The sequence below is a fragment of the Patagioenas fasciata genome, chromosome 14, assembly GCF_037038585.1.
Source record: "Patagioenas fasciata isolate bPatFas1 chromosome 14, bPatFas1.hap1, whole genome shotgun sequence".
Lineage (NCBI taxonomy): Eukaryota > Metazoa > Chordata > Aves > Columbiformes > Columbidae > Patagioenas > Patagioenas fasciata.
The window spans coordinates 1,632,122-1,658,125 of record NC_092533.1 but is presented as its reverse complement, the minus strand read 5'-3'; the positions used below and the strand labels follow the sequence as shown (position 1 = coordinate 1,658,125).

At 45.1% G+C, this 26,004-nt stretch overlaps 1 protein-coding gene across 1 annotated transcript; it reads left to right on the top strand.

Annotated features, from left to right (window-relative positions):
- Window positions 1-275: 275 nt before the first annotated feature.
- On the top strand, window positions 276-21,968 carry LOC136107786 (organic cation/carnitine transporter 2-like). The gene is made up of 10 exons (XM_065849101.2): window positions 276-920; window positions 9,126-9,229; window positions 10,095-10,249; window positions 11,550-11,721; window positions 12,459-12,585; window positions 16,546-16,646; window positions 17,916-18,130; window positions 19,293-19,475; window positions 19,937-20,072; window positions 20,681-21,968. Exons 1-10 carry the CDS (start codon window positions 528-530, stop codon window positions 20,766-20,768), a joined length of 1,674 nt encoding a protein of 557 aa, XP_065705173.1. The 5' UTR covers window positions 276-527; the 3' UTR covers window positions 20,769-21,968.
- The last annotated feature ends 4,036 nt before the right edge of the window (window positions 21,969-26,004 follow it).

The window sequence follows — 26,004 nt, the reverse complement described above, 5'->3', positions numbered from 1 at the left end:
TTCCAAGATCAGTTCGCAGAGGCTTTGTTTTACATTAAGGATTCATAGTCTGATGTCTCTCAGTCCTTCCCCCGCGCTGGGGCCAGGCACCGGCTCCCCAGTTTTGTACAAACAACATTCCTCCTTCAGTGGCTCCTCGCACTGCTGCAGCCAGGGACGAGGAGAGGAACCACGGAACACTCGGACTTGCAGAAAGCCGGGATGGGAAGCCCGGAGTCGCCGCCAGGCTCGGCCGAGCCCCCGCCGCGCCCCCGGCCGAGCGCAGGGCACGCCGGGAGCCGCCCGGAGCCGCCCGCGCCGGGCTGGGGCTGCCGGGCCGGGCTCCGGCTGCAGCTCCAGTTCCCCCGCGGCAGCGGGTCGGCCCCACCTGAGGGGCCTCCGCCTGCAAACCCCACCCCCGGCCGCTCCCCCGCCGGCGAGGCCCGGCCCATGGCTCGGCGCTCGGCGGGCTGCGCGGCGCTTCGGAGCGGCCGCTTCTTGCCCGCACCACACGGGCCCCCGGGCAGCGGCGGCAGCTCGGCCGCGCCATGCGCGACTACGAGGAGGTGACCGCCTTCCTGGGCGAGTGGGGCCGCTTCCAGCGAGTCATCTTCTTCCTCCTCAGCGCCAGCATCGTCCCCAACGGCTTCACCGGTCTCTCCATCGTATTCCTGGCCGGCACCCCCGAGCACCGCTGCGCCGTGCCCCGCTGGGCCAACCTGAGCGCCGAGTGGCTGAACAACAGCGTCCCGCTGGAGCCGCGGGACGGGCAGGCGGCCCCGAGCCGCTGCCGCCGCTACAGCCTGGCCGCGCTCGCCAACCTCTCGGCGCTGGGGCTGCGGCCCGGCTTGGACGTGGAGCTGGGGACGCTGGAGCAGGAGCCGTGCCGGGACGGCTGGGAGTACAGCCGCGCCGTGTACCGCTCCACCATCGTCACCGAGGTGCGGGCCGGCGGCAGCGGGTTCCTCTGGCAGCGGGAGGAGCGGGCGGGCTGTACCGGGAGTGCCGGGGGGCGTGTGGGTGTCATAGCAGCGGATTCTGCTGCTGCTGCCCCGTGGCCGAGGGTCCCTGTTAAAATCCGGAATGATAAATTCGAGATGTTCTGGTCGCTTCCACTTGCAGAAGTGTATGAGGAGAAATGTGATGATAAACTTCTGCACTTTGAGAGTGCCAGAGAACTGAACAGGGTGCCCAGAGAGGCTGAGTCTCCTTCACTGGAGATGTTCAAACCCGCCTGGACACAACCTGCTGAGGGTGAACCTGCTTTACCAGGGGGTTTGAACTGGATGATCTCCAGAGGTCCCTTCAGACACCAACCAGTCTGTCATTCTGTGAATTACTGTCCAAATGTAGCTCATTTCCTTGCCCAGCGTGGCATGTGTACAGTAACCACTTGATGGGTTTCGTCTGGTATCTGCAGCAGTGGCTTGAAGGGTCAGCACAGGGACAGGGCATTCAGCTCGCTGGGTGATTCAGAGCTGCCTCTTTGAACCTGGGAGTTCAAAGGGGTTTGAAAAAGGCGGTTGAAGTCACCCTGACTTGTGCAAGGTGCAACAGTCAGGAATCCCTGGTTTGATGCTGTGTCCAAGAGGACTGAACTTTGCTGAGTGCCTTGGTCATGCCCATTGCTTTGGTCTCCCAGCTCATCTGCTGTAACAGGTCGGGGTCAGGTTCTCCTGTGCTCGAGTACACCCCTGGGGTCAAGGCTGTGTTGAGGGTAATCAACCACAGCTGAAGCTGTCCTGGTTGTCCCTCTTGTTTCAGGTCAAAGCTGTACAGACCGATGGGCACTGGTTGACTTAAGATACAAAGAAACGGATTTTGAGGAATACTTAGATTTCAGAATGTGTATAAGTTTTTTTCAGAAGGTTTACAAACTGTTTGTACAGTTCCATTGCGTGTTTGTGCCTGTGGACAAGTTTTACAGAGCTGGAACTAGATTTGCCTTTATTCCTTGATTTATAGAATGGGTTGTGATGGGAGTTTGGGTAGCGATCGGTGTGAGTACTCAATGACAACAATCTGACCTGAGCACAGAAATCTTCCTCGAGAGGACTGGGGTGAGGACAGGAGCAGGGACAGGAGCCATGTCAGCATAGGGGGGCATGGACGTGGTGACACCAGAGCTGTTGGAAGTTTCCATTGAACATCTCCAACAAGTGGCACAAGGCGTTGCGTCACCTGTTGCCAAAGGCCACTGTCTTCCTTGAGAGACAAGCTGCTCTGAATTCCTAGATCCTGGTCATTGCAGAAACGCGCTGTTGTGAAAGGCAATTGGCATCTTCTCGGGGCAGTTTGGTTCACGAGTTTTGTTCCCAGTGCCTAACATAATTGCTAACCTTTCTTAGACATGGTTTCGGCCAGTACTTCTTTGCTGAGCTTTGACTCGGTGCAAATTAAAGTGTCTTGAGCTACCAGAATATCATAAAGGAGTCTTATAATCTGTAAGAAGCAGGAGCTGCCAACATTTTTATGAGACTCCCCAGAGCTCTGACCCATTATCCCTGTGGTTTGGCAGGTGTTTTGTGTCTGTGGGAGGTAGAGTTGGTTTGCCCAGACATCATGTGCTGAGGCAGTACTTTTTTTCCTTTAATATTAATACTTCTGAGAGAGTTTTGCAAGAGCTGTGGCCTTTCACATACTTGCAGGTTTCCAGTGTTAAACTTGTTTAATTTCTTGTCTTGTTGGAGCAGCTTTCATGATTCACTAATCTTGTGTTTGGTTGCCTATCTCTAACTCGTTGAATAATCATGAGGACCTTTGTCCCAGATTTCTGTGGCTGACACTGGGAGGGGGAAGGGAGAATTTTTTTTAAGAAATCTTTTTCCTGAATCTCTTGGGACTCGCTTATGGTTCTGCTTTTCAAAGGAGACTTAAAACATGCAGTTCCCTCTCATTTGAGGAGAGACTTCTCACGCCTACAAACAACAGAAGGTTGTTATTAGCCAGTCTGCAGTATTTAACCAGCTCCTTTGTAACAGATTTGCTGTCTTTTACTTTTTGAAATGCTGTGTCTCGGGGAGTCAGGAAAGCTTTACTGTGGCTCAAGAAGCCATCTGTGTTGTTCATGTTCATGTTAGGAGTAATAAAAGTTTATATGTAGTAGTAAAAGGAATAAACCCAGGGGTGATTAAGGGAGAAGGCTAAATTCTGCCAACCATGGCTGTTACGGGGCTATACTGAATAACTGCAAATAGAATTGAGCGGTGGAGTCCTTAAGAGCATGAGCGGACTAGGAATATGATAAGAAGAAGCTATGAGAAGACATTAGATGATACAGCAATCAAAACATTTTAGCCGATACAGGACTAATTCTTACGTGCTGGAACATAGACACAGATTTTTGTAGACACATATTTGTCGTCAGCTTCTAAAAATACGTTGCATCGTTGATCTGTGTGAAATCAGTTCGATGCAGGTGTCCTGTCGTACTCCAGAGCTGCGTGTTTTGTATCCGTTGAGCTCTGAACAAGCGTCAGGGATCATTTGGCTTTTGCAGAGGAAGGATGCGCGTGGTAGAAGTGCCAAGTGTCCTGGGGCTCTGGGTCGTGTCTGGATGTGCAGGGGAAATTCTGGGTACATCTGAGTGCCCTGAGGTTTCTGTTCCCTTCCCAGCAGGGGTTCGGGTGTCCTGTGGTGCCGTCAGACCCCTGTCCATGAAATCAGTGGTTATGGCAGACCTTTGGGGAGCAAGCAGAGATGCGATGGTGACATCTGGAGTGGCACAAGGGAGCCTGTGGTACAGCGGCCAAACGAGAGGTTGTGATGTTTGCTCTTTCTTGGGAGACCAAGTGGACTATCTTGGTTTGCTTTACCACAATAACAACGTGGGCTCATGGTAGACATTGTGATGTCCACAGGTTTTCTGAGAGTGGAGCCACCGGTTGAAGTGTTGATCAAGCCTGTGTCGTCCAGATTCAGCTCTCACCGAACTCTTCATTAGTGTTAATCACCCCATTATTTCTCATTTTTTAAAACAGATGTGTCCTCTTTCTTCCCGGAGGTTAATATCTGCTTGCTTTTCTGGCTGAAGTTCATACTGACAAGTTCTTGGCCCCAGGAACCAATAAAGTTGTGGGAAGACCTTTAGGTGATTTGCAGGTACTAATTCTTAGTATTAATATTCTGCCAGAAGAAGGAAAAAGAAGTCTGGTTTTCATTTAATAAGATGAATGGCTGACAGATGTACAAAAGTACATCTAAATCGCTGAGGTTTTCAAAGGTGAGGTTTAAGAAGTACCTTATGCAGGACTTTTCAGCATTGTACAAAGCACAGACATTTCTGATCTTGCAACATAAAATAGAGTTGGTATTATTAAAGAATGATAGGCTGCGCTTGATATCAGTCAAATGGAAACAATGAGGAACGATGGACAATTAATGGTCAGGTCATGTTCCCATTGTGCTGTCTGTACTTCAGATTAAAGCTCAGCTCATGTTTCCCAGTTTCTGATGCCAGTGCCCTGTTTCCTTTATCTCGAGCCATCTCAAAAATGTGATGTACGAGGGAGAGTTTAGTTTCTGCGCTGGAATGATAAAATATCTGGCACTTTCCTTCCTGTTCTAGTCAAGTTTTACATCTGTAAACACTTAAAACAACTACAATGGGAGAAATCGAGCAGAATGTATATTTTGTAGAGACAGACTTCTGTTTACATTTAGGTGATGAACTTTAATGTAAAGCCTGGAACTTCAAAGTATTTGTAATATACAAATGTATTGTCAGAGGGAAGGGCGTTTGATAACTCTCATGGCTATCAAGTAAGTAGGGAATATTTATGTGGGTATAAACAAGACGAGATTCTGAATCGAAACTCATTAGTACTCAGTTGCAAGACTGAGATTTTTTTTTTTGGAGAACCTGCCTCTACTTGCGGAGAGAAGCAAATGGTAGGAGAGAGTACAGGATATCGCATTGGCTTCAGAAATTCTTGCTAATTGTTGATTTTGAAGAGAAAATATTTGCACATGGGGCTATCCCACTTAATTTTTTAATCATGTGTGTTATTCTCAGCAAGAGAGGAAAACCGTTAAAAAAAGCATGGAGGACACAATATATTGTAGCTGTAAAAATTCCTTTTCCTGTAGGGCTTTTCCTTATATAACAGGGGTGTAACCGAGTAAGGCTCTCAAAATTGTTGTATTTGTCACAGCTCATCTTTGTTCAGGGCTCTAATAATGTTATCAGGGAAGGGCGAGTGCTCCTGGGGTACAACAGTTCTCTATAACCTGAGAAACACCCTTTTTTTTCAAGTGAGGTCCTAAATTAGGTTGTTGGTGGCCTTGCAACTGCTTCTGTGGCTTTCCCAACACGTTTGGCCATGGTGTGTGTTTGGGGGTGGTATATAATTGTTTGCTGTGACACTATATTGCATGAACTGGTGATGTTTTTCAAGAACTCCCCTCTAATCAGATTTGCAATTTCCATGCTGTGATGCATTAAAAATATTGGGCAAATTTTAGGCTCAGATAAGACAGGCATCTTGTTACTGGCAATTAGAATTTTCTAGTCCTGTTGTACCATCTTGGAAGAGATGATGGAATCCCAGTGAGGGGAACCAGGGTGATTCTGAAGGGCTTAGAGACCTCAGAGGAGTGGTTGTTGTTACTTGTGGCGTGGCAGTTTCTTCAGCTGGCCATGAACCATCCTGGCCACCTCAACTTACCTTGCAGTTTTAGCTTTTATTTTATGCTCTGAAGGTTCCATAGTTTGCAGTTTAAAGGATTCAAATATTTCATCCTGGTGACTGAATTTCATTGTGATTGCAGTTTGTGTGAAGATTGTACGATAGTTTTCTTTTTGGATAGAGGTGTTATATAAATGTTCAATTTACTAATGCGAAGGTGTAAGAATACAACAAATATCGCTCTAGCAGGACTGACACAACACTAAGCACATACTCGTAAGTGTGCTGCTTATTGCAATTCTAGCTACACCTGCAATAATGCTTCTTGCTGGGGTTGTATGGTGATGAAAGGCTGGAAGCTGATAAAGTGTGCCTGGGGAGGGTGCTGTGTTTTGGGGAGAGAGTCTGAGGGAGCAGTTTAGGTTTTGTGTCCCTCTCAGTTTTGTAACTGGTCCTGCCTTGTAGCAAGGGACATGGAGCTGTGGTTCCACGTAGCTGACCCGCCAGCTGAGAGATGAGAACGCTCTCCTGAAGAGATGCTGAAGTGATGACTGTAAACACCTGGGACTGTTTCATACTCTGGCCCTCCAAGCAACTGCTTCAGCCCCTCTCCCTTGTGATATCTCCCACCTTCTCCCCCAAGCTGTCCCCATTTTCTGGCCATCTCCATGGCCTGTCCTCCGTTCCCATCCCCTCATCCCACCTGTCCTTGCCAGCAGCTGGTACCAGGAATCCATCGCAGAGGTGCAGATCTCACCACGCTCTCAACTCCGATGCATAAGCTGGAGTCATCACACCAACGCGAATCATTGTTCAGAAAGGAGCTGCAGTGCAAAATATCTGCAAGTTGTCCAAGTAAGAAACGTTTAAAGTGCAGCAGAGGATGTCCTCTTCTAAATTAATTAACAAAACCAAGTGAGAACGCTCTGTGCTGTGCCTTGAGCATTGGGTACCAGTGTTCTGGAGCTTGATGCTTCGCTACATCAGCAGCTGCTCTTTGAAACAAAGCTGGAATGTTTTTCTCCTGTTTGGAGCCCTGAGACACTGCTGAGCTTGACCTTATCACGTTCACTAGGGCAAAGGCTGTTACAGCTCACGGGCTCATCCGGAGGGCACTAAGGAGTGAAAATGGCACATGATTCTGGAGCAGTGGGTCAGGGCAGCCCGTGTCCCAAAGCTCTGTCAGCAGCGGGACACTCGCTCTGGGCGATGCTGGCTCGTTTACTGGGGCAAGGGGTAACAGACCTTAAAATCCCTTTGTTCTGATTGTTGCACATCTGACGAGGCTGTAAAGAGCTGGTATTGCACAAACCAGGTAGTTTTCCCTTGAAAAGTTGCTAAGTTCACTTTGGTGCCTGGTTCACGTGGTCTTCAGCATGATGGCTGCTGATGTTGCTTTCACAGAGGGAACAGAAAAACAACCTTATAATCATTGCCACATTGTAAGGACCGATATGTTTCCACTTGCCAATGCAAGAGGCTTTTGGCAGAACAGTGTGAAACATTTTAATCCGGTGAACTTTTCCAAGCAACATCTCCACCTCAGTGGTCTGAAGGAAACGTTTGTGACTGGGCACAAACTCAGCATGTCTGGAAAGCCAAGTGTTGTGCCAATACAGAGTGAAAACATCCAGAGAGATGAAAGCAGACGGCTCGTTCAGAACAGGGTGGTCAGCTGGAAAATCGTGACGTTTAGTGATGATGGCCTGCAAATCACTGAGCTGGACGTTTGTCTCGTTAGGTCTTTAGTTGTGTTATTGAAGACATCTGGCTCCAGTAGTTGATACAAAGATGGTTCTTTGTGAGTAGGTGAGTTTTTATTACTGCAGGATTTGTACTGGGAGTGATACTTGTTTTCCTGATCTGTGTCATCAAAGGAAGGCGGCTGAAAGCCACCGAAACCTTTGGCCTGTGTAAATTCAGTAATGATATTTCCAAGGTGCCAGATAAGCCAGGAAGCTGCAGCAAAATTTGATTCACCTCTGTGATCATCATGGAATTGCTGAAACTTTCATTAATCTATAATGAAGTACAGCTTTTGTTAAATAAATACAGCTTTAATTATAGATGATGATGAATTCTATGATTCTGTAAATGTTAATTACAGTTGCTAATCTAAATATTGATAACTAAAGTTAAATTGCTTACATGAGTGGTGTACGTTTGTTAGCACTTGTTTCTTCCATGAAACAAGTAGTGGTTCAGCTGATTTTTGAGAGTGGAAGGCGATGGCCGGTGTTATTCATTCAGTGCATGGTTTTTTGTGATCCCTCAGCCTCAAAATGCGCACTGGGTGTAGTTGTAGCGAGCTGTTCATAGACTGAGGGTGTTGAGATTCCTGGATTCAAGGGTCTGATGCCAAGGAGACGGGGCTGGCAGAGAAAGCCAAGCGCTGGTGTGGAGCCGGGACCCAGCAGCTGCTTATGGGGCAGATCGAAGCACTGACGGGGCTTCCAGTGCGAATTAAAAACAAAAACAAAGAGGAAAACACACTATACTTAATTATTTGTAATTGGGGAGCAAGGAGGATTAATTCTTGCGGTCAGGGTGAATATTTTCATGTCAACCTTTTAAACAGAGATTAACAACTCAAAGTTGCCGTCCATATAACATCAGAACCCCGGGGGCTGCTGGGCGAGCGGGGGCTCTGGGGCCTCCCCAGCCCTCCTGCTGCCTTCGCTCCTGCTCATATTTACACACCTTTCTCCTCCCAGGTAACCAAAATAAAAGTAAGACTCTTTCAATAATAGCTTTTGGTACAGATACAAAAATAACACAAGTGCCATTTCAAAAACATCAGACTGCAGTGGGCAGGAGATTCGAGACTGTTGCAGTCTTCATTTAATAAATGCCTTGTCTTCTTCCTCTTGTTTCTTTTCGTTTCGGAAATCTTGGTTTGGTGTATGTTTCAATTTGTATTCCAAAGATTATAATTGACGTTAGTTAGGTTCCCAGTGGACAGTCTCAAAACCATATTCAAATGTAATAAAGGAGGAGATGTTCTTTCAATATTCTAGTTCGTATAGTTCAATTTCTCTTAAATTAGAAATGTGTGGGGTTTTTTTAATGGCAAACTTTCCTGTGTGTAGGGCAAATGGAGTTTGGGATCTGTTCCCACTCCTGCAGCAGCTGAAGGGGCGGCAGAACCTGCGAGCAGGAGCTGAACCAAGTGCGTTATGGAGTTATTAGTTACCATCGCTCATGTATGTGTGGGGGAAACGCCACAGCCATGGGCTGTGTAAAGTAATCCACAGGGGTCACGCTCCCCAGACACACGGTTGGACTCAATAAAGGTCTTTTCCACCCAAAATTATTTGATTCCATGGCTTGGGGCTGGGGACTTTCCCCTCAGCATCCCTCCCATTATTTCCATGGAGCTGTGCAGCAGGTCAGTCACTCGTTTCTCTTGCGGAGGTTTTGTGTCCAAAGGGTACATTTTAATCCGGGCTCAGCCAAGGCATTTACAAAGGGGGTAGGAAATGGTGTTTATTAGAAGATTTTCCTGTTCTCTTCCCGCAGTGGAATCTGGTGTGTGACAACGACTGGAAGGCCCCGATGAGCACCTCCCTGTTCTTTGTGGGTGTCCTGCTTGGATCCTTCGTATCGGGACAGCTCTCAGACAAGTAAAGTATATGCCCAGAGCTGCTGGCTCTGCCTCCAGCTCCTCTGGGAGCAATTCTGGTGGGCAATGTTTCCCAGAAGTGTCTTTGTGCAACCGCTAACGCATCTGTGTTCTCTGACTGACTGATCTGAGTGTACACGGCGTGTGTGAACGTCCTGACACAGAACACAATGTCACAAAGGTTGTTAGTGAGTGTTATCTTACCTGGTTATTTTATCAGTGAAATCACTTCTGGAGCAGATTGGTTTTATGCCAAAAAACGGGTGTAGGAGGTAAGTTTCACCTGGAAAAATCAGACCAACGACTTTCTTTTCTAATTACTTTGGACTGTCATCAGTAGAATTGCTGGAATCCCATAAATTGGTGTGGTTTTGTACCAAGTGGAATGAAGATTGCAGCATGGGATCACTTTACTGCTGATAGTATCTTATAAACCTGAGTTTTATGTCTGTTTCAGCAGCTTTCCTTCTTTTCCCTTTTTCAACACACTGATCTGTGTCATGAACCGTACGCTCCTTAGAGAAGCAGCACCTAATACTCTTGTATTTTAAATAGTTTGCTCCCGATTATTTGTTTCCCTGCTCATCCTGTCAGTAAGAAAGGAATAGTGTTCCAGCACTTACTTAAAGGCAACTTAACTAACAGCTCTTAGAATGTTATTTTTTTCTTGGCCAGTGGATTTTCTTAATATATTTAGAATAGTTGTGCCTGCGGCGCCTTTCCTGAACCTTTGCTTTTTGCAGATGTTTTTCGTCTCCCAGAGCATGCCTATGAGTAATGTTATTTTTCTGTTGCTAAACGTTTCGTTCGTGCTTGTTGTATAATCATCTCTCTTTTTGTTTTTGTTTTCAATCTGTCCATGGAAGGTTTGGCAGGAAGAATGTGCTGTTTGCAACCCTGGCAATGCAGACGGGCTTCAGCTGCATACAGGTCTTCTCCACCAGCTGGGAGATGTTTTCAGTGCTCTTCGTGCTGGTCGGCATGGGACAGATCTCTAACTACGTGGCAGCGTTTGTTCTTGGTATGAAAGTCCTGCTGGGCACAGTATGTGTGCTTTGGTCTTGCGCCTTTCCTGTTCCTTTTCAGTGCTGGCTTAGGGTTGATTTGTTTTGCCAAGCAACCCTGTGGAGACTGCGTCCTCACCACATGGGGGTCACTCATGCTCTGCTTGGAGGCTTCCAGCTGATACAAGTGCAAATGGAATGAACTCTGTGGCTTAGTACCCGCAAGAGGAAGAAGAAAGGAGAAAAAAACCCCAACAACAAAAAAAACCCAAGAAACCAACCAACCACTAACAAAAATCCCCCAAAAAACAACCAACCAACCAAGCAAAAAACCAGAAATTGATTGTTGGAAACAAAATCGGTCTTGCAGTTGGAAAGATAAGACAGATAAGACATGATTTTTCAGGGATTTGTCTTGTCCATTTTGGAGCCTAAATACCTATTTGGCATAAAAACTTGTAAGAGAAAGAAAAATTCAAGTAAGCGTTATAAAGTCTGCTTAAAACAGCCTATAGTAAAAAATGGCGTAACGATTCCTGCTTGGCATCTTTTCAGTATAACTAAGACTGTATTTGATCAGATGGGAGTGTGAGTTACCTCACAAACCTGAGATTTAAAAAAACAACCAACCAAAAAAACCCCACAACAACAACAAAACCTATTTTAATTGATGTTATTTACGGTGACCTCACTGTCCAAAGTACCAAATGTTGGCGAGAGATGAGTTTTGGGCCAGAGGCGAGCAGTGCAGCGGTGGAAGCGGCGTGCGGCTGAGCGCACCGCAGACGTTCTGCGCAGCTTCTGTAATCTTCCATTTCCGTGCAAATGAGGAAGGTTCTCTGTCTTAACAGTGAATTAGACTTTTAGAAGGTGATACAGGTCAGGATCCTAATTTGGGCACCTCTGAATTACCCTTTAAAGAAGCTCATCTCTCACCTTAAGCTTGAGAGGACCCTGCAGAGATCAAGCTGAGCTTAAGTGTTGTGAGTGTTTAATAGTATGTTGCATGGTTTTAGCTCCTTGAATGAAATGAGAGATTCCAAGAACATAAAATTATAGAACTATTAGCTACTTATAGATACAGAAATACTGTGTGGCCTGGTTCTCTTCCTTTTATACCTATGAATACCTGGGTTGATGCAGGATTATTGCATTAAACATATTTATGATGACTCTCAAACTGGATGGCAGAGCGCGCTGTATACTGTAACTACCCGGTGTAGGACACTTCAAAGCCAGTCGTTAGAGGTATTTTTGATAAGTTACTTGGTTGCTATTAAGTTCAAATACTAATCTTCGCTCTGTTGTTTTGAACAGGCACGGAAATTCTTGGCAAATCCATTCGTTTGCTGTTCTGCACGCTGGGCGTTTGCATCTTTTATGCCTTTGGCTACATGTTGCTGCCACTGTTCGCTTACTTCATCAGGGACTGGCGGATGCTGCTGCTGGCGCTTAGCTTACCTGGGTTGCTCTGCATCCCACTCTGGTGGTGAGTACAACTCATTTAAACACATTAGTCTTTACAAAACCTTGTCTGCAGATTTTTGGGAAACCAAAACATAAAAGACATCTTCCTGCACCAACTGAAACCCATGAGCTTTGAGGGCTGAATGAGAAACCAGTAATGGTGGGGAGCTGGGCAATGCTTAGGGTGACATACATCACAAGCTACAAAACTTGCACGTCTGTGAGACTTAAGTGAGACTTCTGTGTTTTCTTCCATAGTTAATGAAATACTTTTAGGTAGCATGCAAAGTTTAAATGGTCCACATGGTGGTGGTGTTTCTTCACTTACGCTAGCAATGTTTGTGATTCCATTTGGCTTCTTACAAAGCTGAATGACTCAAGTGAACTCTGTTTTCTGACTTGCCTTTATATGACATGATTTATCGTTACTAATTTTAGATGTGTTTTTCTCTGAGGATATGCCTCTTAATATACAGCGTGCTGCTTGTGTATCCACATTTCCAAATCTCGTTAATTAAACGGTTTTCCCATACTTTGAAGGTTTTGTCTGCTCTTTTTTCTGAGTCGTTGCTTATGTACTTTAGTACTTCTAAAATCCACAAATACATTTTAGTCTGTTCTTGTTCACTATACTAACCTGCTCTTGTAAATCTGATTTCTGTTGTCTTTGCTCTAATTTCTGCGAGATGTGGCAAGGTTTGAGCTCTTTGTGCCTGGAACAGTGTGTGGGTGCCTCATTATTCTGGACCTTTTCCGCAGGGTGATCCCGGAGTCTCCGCGGTGGCTGATCTCCCAGGGGAGGTTTCAGGAAGCAGAAGACATCATCCGAAAGGCTGCAAAAATGAATGGCGTTACAGCCCCGGATGTGATACTCGACCCTAGTGAGGTAAGATTTAGCAATCCAGTTATTTGCTCGACCCGTTAATGACCAGGTAAAGTGATTAATTTCCAGAGCTATGAATTGAGCTATGCCTGCAGTGTACTATGTACTTCTCAAATGGGTAAAAGGTCATTCTCTTCCTGAAAAGCAGAATATCCTTTCCTTACTTCATGAAGATTTGCAAAGCCCTTGCTATCCCATTCCCGTGGGAATGCCAGCATCCATTCTAATCTTTCTGATCCAGTTTACAACCTCCTTTTTCCTTTTAAACTAGTTTTTGGGGGAGGTAATGCATTTGAGGTACCTATTGCTTTGTCATCTAAATACTTGTGCCGAACAGACTTTATGCTTATATAGTCTGATATACAGGGTGTTCAAAAAGGTGGACCTGATTTCAAAGATAGAGTGATTTCAACTTGGGTTCATCTGTTTGAAACACCTTGTAGTTCTACAGAAGTCGACACACGGGATTAATCCTGACCGGTGGCAGTGGCAAGAATGTCATTCTAGTTCAATTCCCTATTCAACTCCATTTTCTACTCCATGTTAAGGAGAGCAAAACTTGAGCTCCTCTCGAGTAGATCTGTAGAATCTGTCTGGGCAGTTGCCCGACTGGATTCTGGTTGACAATTAACATTGTCTTGTCATTTATGTGAAAATACTTTATATATTCCCTTGCTTGGCAAGGCCTCTGTACCAGACTAAGGAAGATGGTCAGCCATGAAACTGGAGTGTGCTTGATATGGGGACTTAAACAGCTTCTCTTGGGTTGAAGTCATTATAGCTGAGGTGCAAACCAACCTGTCTGTCCACATGTATTTGTAGATAGCAGGACAGACATCCTGGTTTTGCTGGAAGAGAATCAGAATGCCAGGAGAACCCAGACCTACTTCCGATAGCTTTTTCCCTGGATTTTCATTAGAACGTGCCTTTTTTTTTCCCTTTATTTCTCCTTCCTGCCTAAAGCATGAGAACTCACCCATTGCCAGCAGTGCAGCAGGAGAAGAGAAGATAAGCTCTGGCTCCAACATCTGCTCAAGGCCACTGTTCCTGGAATCCTCTGCCTCCTGTTCTTAGAAAGAAATTCTGATCTGCTTGTCTGTGCTGGCTGACAAGCGGCAGAAGGCAGGAGCGGGGGTGTTGCCCCAGGGAACACTGGACACGGGAAATGCTGACTTGACTTCACAGATAAATCATTGCACGTCAGCTGTCAGAAACACAGATTTACGTTCTGACACTCAAAGACAAATGAGCTCTGACAGACACTGTTTAAATGCAGAAATCCTGTCCGCCTTTTTTTTTCTGTTTTAAAGTAATGCCGTGACCAAAACTTCTGTGCAAAGCTTTTCTCCATCAGCACTCTGTTGGTGCTGTTCTCATGTCTTTCTGAAGAGCCGCAAAGCAGAAACTCTCAGCCTCTCTGGAGTTTTTAGGAAGCGTGTTTATGCTGCAGAGAGGCTGTCGGGGATCCAGCTGGCGCTGAGCCGCTCCAGCCCATGTCTGCGGTGTCCCCCAGCACAGCACCACAGGGCTGAGGCTCCTGAGGTTTCAAACCCAGTTAGGATCCTGCAGGTGACTGATGGCAAACAAGCTGCGGGGCACAAATAGGGTCTGGTTGGCTGAGTTATCCCGTGAAAGTGGGATAAAAATGTTTGGACGATGGGTTTAATTTCACATCGTCATTGAGCCCTCCCTGCCCTTCTCAACTTCCTGCTCTAGCCTGTCCTGTCCAGGATTATGTTGTCTGTTTATTTGGCTCCTAAAAAGCAGGGGCCTTTTTCTCATCAGCTGTGACTTTGAATTCTGCTGTTTCTGGTTTTGGTTTGTGATTTGTTTGGGTTTTCTTTTGTTTGTTTGTTTGTTTCCTGTTTGTTGGTTTCTTGGCAACAAATAGTGGCAAAACTGGCGAGTTCTTAGGAAGGATCATGTGGTTGATGAGAAAGGGCTGGGAGCCGTGGAGCCACTGCAGTCTGCACGCTGGGAAGTTGCCTTCCAGCAGAACGAAACTATCCCCGTCAAGAACTGTCTGCCCTGCATGGAAAATGGACATTTATGAAAGCAAATACACAAAGTTTGGTGTTCAGGAGCATCACACCACTGTTTTATCCTGTAGGAATTCAGAACAAAATATCACTCAGAAATCATTTTCACCTGATCGCAGAGGTTATGTAAAGTTCATGTTCCCGTTAGCTTGGAAACAGTTTAATAGATATTGAGGAGATAATGCGAATTTTGAGAGTTCAGGGCCCCAAATTTATTTCCAGCAACTAGTTTGCCAAAAATAACATCACTAACTGAATCTGGCAGAGAGGCTGATGGGGAATTACGTTAAACTAATGGTTGTTTTTGTCTCTTTTTTGGTGTGTTGCGTCCTGCAAATCATCCAAGCTGGATCCACCTGATGTTTTAGGGGAAAAAAATATTGAAGTAGAACTAATAGAGTAGAGGATGGTGTATGAGACCAGGTGGAAAGAGTTCGGAAAAGTTTACAGCAGTTGAGTGGTTGCACTATTTTGAAGCTACAGCCATGGTTTGCTTTTATTAATGACCATTTGCCCACACCACAAGACTGCATGGTGCCAACAGAAGGCATTCAGTCTTTAAACACATCAAAATCTAATTTGACATTCTCAGGTCACAATGACCTGAAAAATCAAGGGAGGAAATATTCTTTGTATACAGTTTATTGTGCTTGCATGTTAGGTGTGTCAGGAAAGGCTGACTCTGCCAGTGGTGGAAGGAGGGGTCTTCACTTACGTATTGTGAGGTGTCTTGGCAACTTAGGGTTCCCAAAGTGTCAACATTAAAAATATTTCAGTGTTACCTTTTCCCATGTGAAAATTTTGAGCTGCTAAGGCAGGTGCATGTTTTGTTCATGGTTGGATTCCTAACTGACCATAGTCACACATTCAGACAGGTATGAAATGTCCTGACAGAAAAAAGAACCTGTGGAAGATTGTCAGATAAAAATGTTGTTAATGTTCTTTACTGTAGGACTCTTAAAGTGCTGAGTAAGTTGCTTGTGATAAATCCTGAGAACACACCATCTTTTGTGATAACAAAAATATGACATCTCTAGACAGCTATGGTTCTTCAGCCATATGGTGTTGCCTTATCAGAGTTGATAGTTTTCATCAATGGAACTTGTCCTTAAATCACCTCTTACATACTTTGAAAAATCTCTCACTTGTTACTCCTTGTTAGGGGTCTAATTTAGAGTCCTGAATTAAAACCAACCAACCAAACAAAACCTTTGTTTTGTTTACAGTCTTATCAAGCATGACACTTGTTTGCATACTTCATGGATAAATGTCTTTGCATTGTTTACAGGGAAGTGGTTTTATTTTGAGGAGCTGGAAAGTTTCGTAGGGAAAAGAGAATTGTCTTTGCTTATAGTCTTAGAAAAAGGTCTCGGAAACAGGCTGGACGGTGATGGGGACTCCAGCTCATCAGCCAGTTTATCTCGGTTTAAACCCATTACCGTTAGGTTCAGCATGAAGGGTTGTTTACTAAACCTGTCCTGCTGCAGTTTCATCTTGTTATTTTTTGCTGTGTCTCGAGTGGACGTAGAGGACAGTTTATCACTTTTTTGGCTGTTCTTTGAGGGCCATCCTCAGTCATTTAAGACACCCCCGGTCTTCCGGCCCTCGGGCTGAATAAACTGTTGCCGTTGCTTTATAATTCAAGTATAACAATAAGCAGTTGCTTTGTGAAGCGCCAGGCAGAGGAAATGGTTACTAATTTCAGCCTAAATTGTAAGTGACTTTAAATTAGGGAGGAGCAACTACTTTCCCAGGTAGTTGGCTCCTACAGGTTGCATGTATTTGGTTAGCAGTGGGGCACCTGCTTGAGCGCCGCAGCGTATCAAAAACACTGAGGTGGAAGTTGCGAGGGTCTGATTTTCACAGTAATTCTGCTTGCAGGAAGTTCACGTTCCCATGAGATTTCTCTGTGTTTGTTTTCCAGCTGCAAGATTTGAGTTCCCAGAAGCAACAGACATACACCATTTTGGATCTGATGAGAACCCGAAATATCTTGACTATCACGATTATGTCAATTCTTCTTTGGTAAGCAAATGTGGTTCAGGAGCGTGTAAGCACAAAAGCAGCAAAACAGTTAAAAACTGCTCTTTGAACACTTCAAGATATTCTGTATATGGAGAAAACCAGCTCAAAACCCAACGTTCCGCTGGCTGAAGCAATAAAGTTCTGGTTATGTAGGTTCCTCATTTCAGCAACAATCTAGAACCAAGTCTGGGTTGTTATTTCTTTCTGAAGCAGTCAGGCTGATCCTGAGCTGAGCAAGAAGCAGACAGGCTGGTGATGATGGGTGGGAATCCTGCCTGATGTGGGGCCTTGGGGAACCTGGGGAGCGGCTCTTCTGACTCTAACAAAGTCTTTGAGGAGGAATGAGTGGTGCCCTGTCCCCAGCAGGGACCTGCTGCTCGGAACACACCATCCCTGACTTACCTTCCCATCTCTTGTATTGCCTCTTAAAGGGCTCAAGCTGCCTTTGGAGCTCTAATCTGAGATTTCCCGAGACTTTCCTGTTGGCTGCTCTGTCTACCAGCCACCTCCAGCTTGGTTTTGCACTAGCCCAAGCCATGCTTTATGCTCAATTTGATTAAACTGTTGTGATTTTCCTTCACTGGAAAGCTCAGTGAAGCTATAATTGCTCAGAAGAGAGCAAATGGAAAGGGTAGCTTACAGCCTGCTAGAGGATACAAAAGTGAGATTTAATTAGTGCGTGTACCTATGGTGTCCTAACGAAGAAGGTCCCTCAAGTGCTTTGGAGCTAACTAAGTTCTTTTGCTGACTTTTAGTGAGGCAAAGCCTTGGAGTTCAGTGCACTGAGCTGCCAGCGTGTATAAGCTGACGTGGCTTTTTGGGTCAAAGGATGACTTGGCAAATATTTAAACCAGATTCCCTTGCCCATCACCAAGCACAGTGCTACCAACACGCTGAGAAAGGAACTTGAGCAGAAAACAGTTCAAAAAAGAAAAGTTGGTTCTTTGCAGGAATGTCAGCAGTTTCCATATACTGTTGTCTTAGCTGCAAGTCCAGTTGTTGATTCTCAGCTTGAATTGGAAATGAGCTGGAGAATTGAGACTGCCTGACTTCTAACGCGCATGGAGTGGATCAGTAGTGAGTTCCTGGTTGCGTGTGTGGTTGTAGAAATCAAAAGCAGCCCCTTAACTGCTTCAGAGCGGAATAAATCTGGCAGGCGCTGGATTTGCCTTACACGGTGATTTCTATGCTTGACTGATGTACAAGAGGTTCGTGGTAACCTCAGGAAGAAGATAAACTTGTCTGATCCTCTTATCCCGCTTCTTTCAGGATGATAATCTCTGTTGGTTATTTTGGACTGTCTCTTGACACACCTAACTTACATGGAGATGTCTACATGAACTGCTTCCTCTCGGCGGTGATTGAAGTTCCAGCCTACGTTATTTCCTGGCTGCTGCTCCGAAATCTCCCTCGACGGTATTCAATGGCTGCTGCGTTATTCTTGGGAGGCTGTGTTCTTCTCTTCGTTCAGCTGGTGCCTTCACGTATGGAACCGTTAGTTGATCTCACAGATGTATGATGGGTGAAGGGCAGTACCATGCACTGGGCAGATGTAGGGGAAAAGTATCCCCAGGGGACTAAATACAGATATTAATTTCCTATTTTTGCCCCTCTTCCTTGGCTCTCGGTGCTGCTGCGCAAGGAGCTCACACAACCTCTCCATTCAAATAGTTTTGTAAAAGTGGGTCATTGGCTTTGTGCTCTGTTGGGATTAGCACTGGAGTCCAGTGTTGCCTTGAATGCTCATCCCTGGCACGATGCCCTGGTAAGGTCTGAGTCTAAAACTAGGACTAGACCAGCCAGAATTTGGTAAGCGGAGGCTACCAAGAGGCTGCAGAACTTCCTGAACAGCTGTCAGTGACTGTCCCTTATGGCTTCTTTAAACAGTTACATTCAAGGGAGTCACTGTGGAAAGAGTTTTGATAAGCAAAGATGCTTGTACTGAATTAGTGTTGATAGTTAATACAACGTTTGGCAACTGGAAAGGAGGACAAAATAACATATATTGGATATCAAACCGTATGTGTATCTGGGCCAGTTAGATCATAGGGTTATGGACTTGTTACTGATAATGATGTTGAATATGGGGGGGGTGTTGTTGCTTAGCACTTGTTTACACATCAAAAAACAAAAGAGAGTGTGCAAGAACTGCCTTGCTAATGCTGTACAGGTAATACATGTGTTACGTTCTTTTTTTCCCCCTGTCCTTTGAGTCAGTTGGATAATGATATGATCCGGTTTGATTTTCAAATCTAACTGTCCCAGTTAAAGTCAATCCAGCTTCCTATAATTGAATTATTGACTTGTAGCTGGGAATGTTAATGAGAAACCAGAGCAGGAAACCAAAGTTAACTTGTTTCAAATGTTTAACTTTGTTCACTTTATTAAAAAGGGATATATGGCATTGTTTGCAATAGCAGAGATCTGACCCTGAAATCTGAACGGACCTCTCCACTTCTAGCTCTGTTCTCCTTATTTTTTGCTTGGCAGGAAGCCCCATGCTCAAGAGGAAATGAAAATGTTGCCCATGTTTGTCAACAGGGAAAAAAGACACCAGAGACTGGAATTAATTAGGCAGGAGTTATACAAACACAATGGAATTAGGAGATGCCATTTATTGAAGTCCTTACTGTGTTGTGATTTCAGATATTCGTGCACTATCTATTCTACTGGTGATGCTGGGGAAATTTGGGATCACATCTGCCTTTGCCATGGTTTATGTTTACACGGCTGAGCTCTACCCAACAGTCGTGAGAAACATGGGAGTCGGAGCGAGTTCCATGGCCTCTCGACTGGGCAGCATCCTCTCACCTTACTTCGTTTACCTCGGTGAGTTAACGAGTCTGTGGGTGGGCGGGGAGGTGCTGGTGTTTGGAAAGCGATGCTTTTACCCAGACCGGTGTCCTGCCTCTGGGGGCCATTGGGTTTTTCCGCTGTCCCCTGTTTCCAGATGTCTTGTGAAACTGCAGGTAACAATGGGGTCTCGCACCCCTGGGGAATGGTTATATGGTAGAGAAATTGTGGTTTGTGCCCTGTCGAAGAGATGCCCTGACGACTCACACAATCTTATTGACTCAATAGGGGCAGCTCTTACAGCTGTTGTTCCTAAAACGACGTTTACAACAACTTACACTTTGAATGTGAGGGGGGTTGATTGGTTTGGTTTTTACTGAAAGCACAAATCTCGCATGGGTAAAGCCCTGTACATGGGTACAAACATCATCAGAGACTTAGAGCTGATGCTAGCTTTTTTGGGGTTGATTTTTGTATTATTTTTTGTATTCTGCTAGGTGCCTATGATCGATTCCTGCCTTACATCCTGATGGGGAGCCTGACTGTGCTCTCAGGAATTCTGACTTTATTTCTGCCAGAAAGCTACGGAATGCCTCTTCCAGACACCATTGAGCAAATGCTGCTGGTGAAAGGGTGAGTGTCACCTTCTGGTCTTAACGCATCTGTTCTGAGGAGTCGACTCACCTGGATATGGTCAGAGGCAGCAGCTGGTTTCAGTCGTTCAGTTTCTGCTCTGTTGAAGATGTAGGAGCTTGGCTGGAATCCTCTTCCCTCTTTCCAAGTGTGTATGTTCACATGTACAGCATTAGGCTCCAAATTTATCATTTTATCCTGAGGACTGAATAAAAGTACATATGGGGAATGCATTTATGAAGGCACCAAAAGTGTAAAAGCAACTATATAAACCAGTAGCTTTATATAGTTGCTTTTAAAGGTACGGGGACACTTTGTGGGTTATAATCTCTCTCTAGGTTCTGAAATCCGTGTAAGTACTGGTGAAGGGCTGAACTCTTCCAATTTAGCTCAACTGACCTAAAAATGCACTGAGAGCATTTTGGCCTTTGCCAGGGCTCTGGTTGGAGCCGGCGCTTCAGCAAACAGTGACCTGTCCTGCAGGAGCCAGCGGGATGTGACAACCGGGAGGCTGTAATGACAAATAAGGCTCAGGATATCAAAGAGTTTTTTCTCTGTTCTCTTGATTTTCAAGTAATTTTCTTTTGTCTTTTTCCTTTTTCCCGCAGGTTGGAGTACAGGCCTGCGTCCAGTAGCAAAAGGGATTCCAAGGAGGAAGAGGAAAATCCGGAGATTTTAAAAAGCACGGCTTTTTGATGGAACTCTTATGCACTTCCTGGTGGACTGAAAGTTCAATGGACTTTTATTCTAAAATTCTTTCTAGAAAGGGCTAGTGGCAACACTTTATTTCCTGTAATTTTAACCTTATTTATTAATTTAAACACTGTGTTCCATACATTCTCTTTTTATATGACCATAAATACTGTTTAGCCTTTGAGATTCTTCAGCCACAGTTGTTTTAATGCAGTAGCACCATGGAACAGTATGTGATCAATCCTTTGTGACTTTTAAGTGTCCAGTTCAGCTGAAAGATACTTGAAAATGAGTTCAAGGGCCGGCAGGGTGCCTGGGTTCCTCAGCAAACCTCTGACCTAATGCACATCATGAAGTTCAACGTTTCCAGAGAAAGCTGCTAATTGGTTTTGATTCCTTGACTTCTGTCTCTGAACAGAAACTTATTTATTATAGCGAAGGTTTTGAGAACGCGCCTCTCTGTGGCCTTGCTCAAATGACTTTGCGTGGGCTGAATTCGGTACGAAATTCAGAAGGATGCAAAGAAAGATTTTGAGAATTAATTCTAACTTAATGTGGTTTAACCCAACATAGATGGAAAGGGTTGTCTTGCACAAAGCGTTTATAGCACTGAAGTTTTGCTCACAAAATTCACTTGATTCCAATGCTGGTTTTCAACTGTATCTGTAGGGTGAATTTGTTTCCGTCTGACCCTGGATGTGGCCATTTCCGGGCCATATTTATTTTGAATTGTGCAAAAGGTTTCATCTCTGTGTGGAGGGAGCGGTGTTGCTTTGGGGTTCTTCCCTTTTGATGCGTGGTGGAAGTTTTATGTCTAAATTGTTTTCATGTCTTCTGTGCAATTTGGATGATGGAAACAATTTTCCTGTCTCTGTTCAGTGCTTTTCACACATGTGCATATACACACGCATACAGTTAATAGATTTAGAGAGAAATGTTCTGTGTTGATTTATGCCACTGCTTTGACCTCATGGTGGAATGTACTGGGAACAAAATTCAGAATATATTTCTGATGTCTGGTTCTCGATTCAAGTGCCAACTGTATGATTGCTGTGAGGTCTGTTATTTCACTTCACTCATGTAATCAGTGAATAGTTAAAAACAATATATTGTTGACAATCTGCCAAGAAATTGTTCCTTGGGTCACGGAAGCACCCTTGGCATTACCTGTGTTTCTTTAAATACATCTTATATATATGTACACATGGTCTCGTTTGTGCTGTTCTGATTCTGCTTTGACAGAGGTGAGATTTCTGTCTTGTGGCACTCATTTGTCTTTTGTTCTGTCTTGTAGAGACTTAATAAACAGAACCTGAGCCTTTGTAACCAGGTGGCACCAGCTGATTCCAGCCTATCCTTAGGGCCTCACTGCTGCGGCAGCTGCTTGGGATGCTTTGTGCTCTATTTAGCTGGTGGCACCAGCTGATTCCAGCCTATCCTTAACCAGTCCCCCCTATTCTGTCACCAGCCCCAGTCCACAGCATTTTGGTTTGGTTAAACTCTGCTTATCAGTGCCTTGAACTTCAGGCTTTGCTCTGCTTCCCCTGCGCTTCCTCACCTGCTTGTTTAATATTGTAATGTCTGGCAGGAGTTTGGCCAATGTCACCGGTCAGAGGACGATACCGAGAATCAGAGTTCTGTTGTACCGATGGTTCTTCCAAGGAGAGAAATCAGAGCGTTTGGGCAGCTCCGGTGTCACTCCGGTTTAACAGACTCGCAGGGTCACGGTAGGTGGATTCGAAGCACAGCGTGGGATTTGAAGCTGATCCAAAAACGGAGACTCTGGGTTTTAAGAGCCTCGCTGCACATCGTATAACAACCTGGATGTGAGCAAATACATGTCAGGAGAGAGCGTGTAACAACCGGCCTGCCTTGCCCAAAAAGACATGATACAATTTGTCAGGCTTATCACCTTTTTGAAATATTCATTGCAAACCAAAGCTTGGTACAGATACTTTTCTTTGTTAGGCTTATTTCTAGGAACTGGAATGTTTAGAAGCAGATTCTTCTGTGTGCGTTGGAGAAGAATTATCTGATAACCACAGGAATCTGAGGCAAAACACATTGAGCTGCAACTTCCTTGTAATGAATTTGCCAATATAAACAACCCCGTCCTGTGAGTCTCTTCCTGAGAACTGTTTCAGAAAATAACCTGAAATGCAGAAAACATGCTTGTCTGATACAGGAGCTGCCGTGGAAATTCCTGTCCTAAAGCACAGGGTCCAGTTCGCATCTGACTTAGCTGTAATTTCTTACCCGCTGTTCTATCCAGGTATGTGCCGTAGCAGTGAAACTTTTGTTCTTGAGTCTCTAAGTGTTCTGATGTTTACTAAAGATTGTGGGGAGGATTTTCTGTTGGTTGTTTTTTTAATCCTGACCAGTTGGGGAATTTCCTGGTTGTGACTGATGCTACAAAACACAATGGCAATCTCTCTGTCAAAAAATACACTTTTTTTTCCCCTTACTTATCTTTTTAAAAGCAAGTATGAGTCAGAAATATAGTATATTTAATATAGCATACTGGGTTATATTGTATTTTTTATCCTACTTTTTTCAAGCTTATCTCTAAAACAAGGGGCTCGGGTCTGACCTGAAGCTCTGCTGGAAATGGAGCGCTTGGTAACTTCCATTTTCGGGACATTTCCCCCTCTCCCTGGAGCTGTTGTGAGTCCAGGTGTGGGTGGGAGATGCTTCTCCTGGCCTGGGGGGGACAAGGGATGCGCAGGACACCCTGGAGTCCCCAGGTGAAGTCACACAGAGATTGTCCCTTCTGTAAAGATCTGATGGGGTTTAGTACCAGTATTGAACACGCTTAAACCCCAGTCTTGCCTAGTGTGCTGGCCTGAGGGGAAGGACCGGTTCTGCTGGGAAAGCCGTCCTTTGTAAGGATGGAAGGACAGAATTTGCCTTTGAAAGAGGAGCTGTGATAAACCTACAGAGCTCCTTGTACTGCGGAAGAAGAGAATATGGACTTGACATTCAGACTGACCTTAACCTGGGAAAAACTGAGTGGTTTTGGTGCCTGTAACCTGTGTTACAGCAGCAGTACAGGTTATACAAAATCGGTCAGGCGAATTTCTCTTGCTGGAGAGCAGCACACCACAGCATCTTCAAGGAAAACAGCCTATGGCCTCGCTAGGAACTCGGATCCCTCCCTTTCCAGCTCTTAGGCTGACTGCTGGCATCAGCTTGGGCACATCACATAATCCTGTGGCTTCAGTTTCTCGGCTTGCAAGTGGAAAACCATTAACTCAAAAAAGGTACCATCACTTCTTGGGATGCTCGAGCTCCCATCTGTAGTCGTCAGTTTCTCTGGCTCTCCGGATGATAAATGTGATGCTCATCATTTAGTGCTTCGTTCAGAAGCAGGTGACTCCTGAGCTGCTTTTGTTAAGAGGTGAGAACGCCTCGCGCTGTTTCCAAGGTACCTTTTGGAAGAAGAAAGCACGGGGAGGTGATGCATTGCCCAGGGAGCTGCTCTGCGGTGAGCCAAGCAAGGGATTGGGTTTTGAACACTTAATTATATTATTTTAGTTGCACAAAACCCTTCACAGCCCTCTACGAACCTGCTTGTGGGGGGGCGTTACTGAACGTTCTCCCTGTGCACATAACGACATTGTAAAAATCCTGCTCTTCTCCAAGGACGTTCATTTTGAGATATGGTGATGCTAATACTGTGTTGCTGATCTGGAATTAGAGGTTAATGTGAGTTACATCCTTATTTCTTCCCAGGCAGTTCCGTTCGATGGGCTCACCGAGGGCTCCTCTTTCTGATGCTCCCCAGGCACCAACACTCGTGAGGAGCTGACAGGTCTGGCTCTGCAAATAAATACCTGCTTTGGTATTGCTAGAACAGAACCTTCATCCCGGCAGTTGTAAATGGTTTTCTTACAGCACAGAACCGGATCAGGCATCCTAGTGCCTTATTTACAGTGCCTCTGGGGGTACTTCAAACCAGTGATGGCCACAGCCTTGTCTATGGGAAGACAGAGAAATGTCTTCTAAGAATGTCCATATTTCTAACTGTAACTAAATTGATTCTTACCCTATTTTTTTAATAGAAAAATGCTTGTTATTTGTAAAATTCAGAATAAAATAATATCTGGAATTACCTTTAAAATTAAGTACTTTTTTCCATCTTCATGTTTTAAGGTGTTTTATGTCACAGAGCTACTTCATTTTTTGTGATCTTGTAGGCTTGATTAATCTTGTATTATATAGAATGACTTCTTGCCATAATTTCTAAGGTCTGTTTTCTAAGCAGAGAGGTGGTGTTTGCAGTGTGAGCGCTGCCCGTGGAAGAGGTGGGTGGGCAGTGGGTGCTGGAACAGAACCACCTGCTGGAGCAGAACCACCTGCTGGAGCGTCCTCCTGCAGCTCCTGTTCTCCCAGAGCATCTTCCAAATGTCAGCGACCCAGAGAACCAGGAACTCAACATTCCTTTAGAAATGGCAGCTATTGCAAAATTGCAAAGGGTTCCTTTTAAGATGCTGCTTAAATATTGGTAGTAAAACCATACGGGAGTCTGAACAGCATCGCTGGATCAGTCTCTGGGTTTTGTGGGGTTTCCCCACACGTGCCATGTGAAGCTGTATCTTGTAGCCAAGCAGAAGCACCACGGGCAAGGGTAGCTGAGTTTGCTATACCAGGAGCTCTATGAAACAACTTATGGACTCCACCTGTTGTTGCCTGGTTTTTCTTACTCAATAATTAGTGTTTGACCCACGGTACACACAGGTCTGGTTTATCTGTAAAATCCTCTGCCCATCTCAGGAAGAAATATCTCTGAGTTTGGACCAATCTCCACAAATGGTCACTTGTATTCTTCTAATGTATCATCTTACTTCCTTGTAAAGAAATGGAGTAAACCAGTAAGGGAGTACGAAGATGAGATAATGGGGCAGCAGGAATTCATGTAAAGTGTTTACAGAAGTGCAGACTTGGCTGCCTGTCTACAAATAAACTCCTCCCGGGGCATTTCTTGGAGAGCTGTGTAGTGCAGGGGATGGATCAGGGCCGGTGGCTCCAGGGCTCCTTGGCAAGTTCCTCCTGCTTCCCAAGGCTCAGTTTTTCCACCCGCAAAATAAGGATCTTGGCTCTGCAAGCTGATAAAACATTTGAGGAGGGCAAGGTCTTGCTTCTTCACCACATACCCACCTCCCTCCTCTAGCTAACCTGGTTGTGACAGATTCTACAACCATCGCCTAGAATTCATTTGGCACACAGTTAGTGTGAGGCT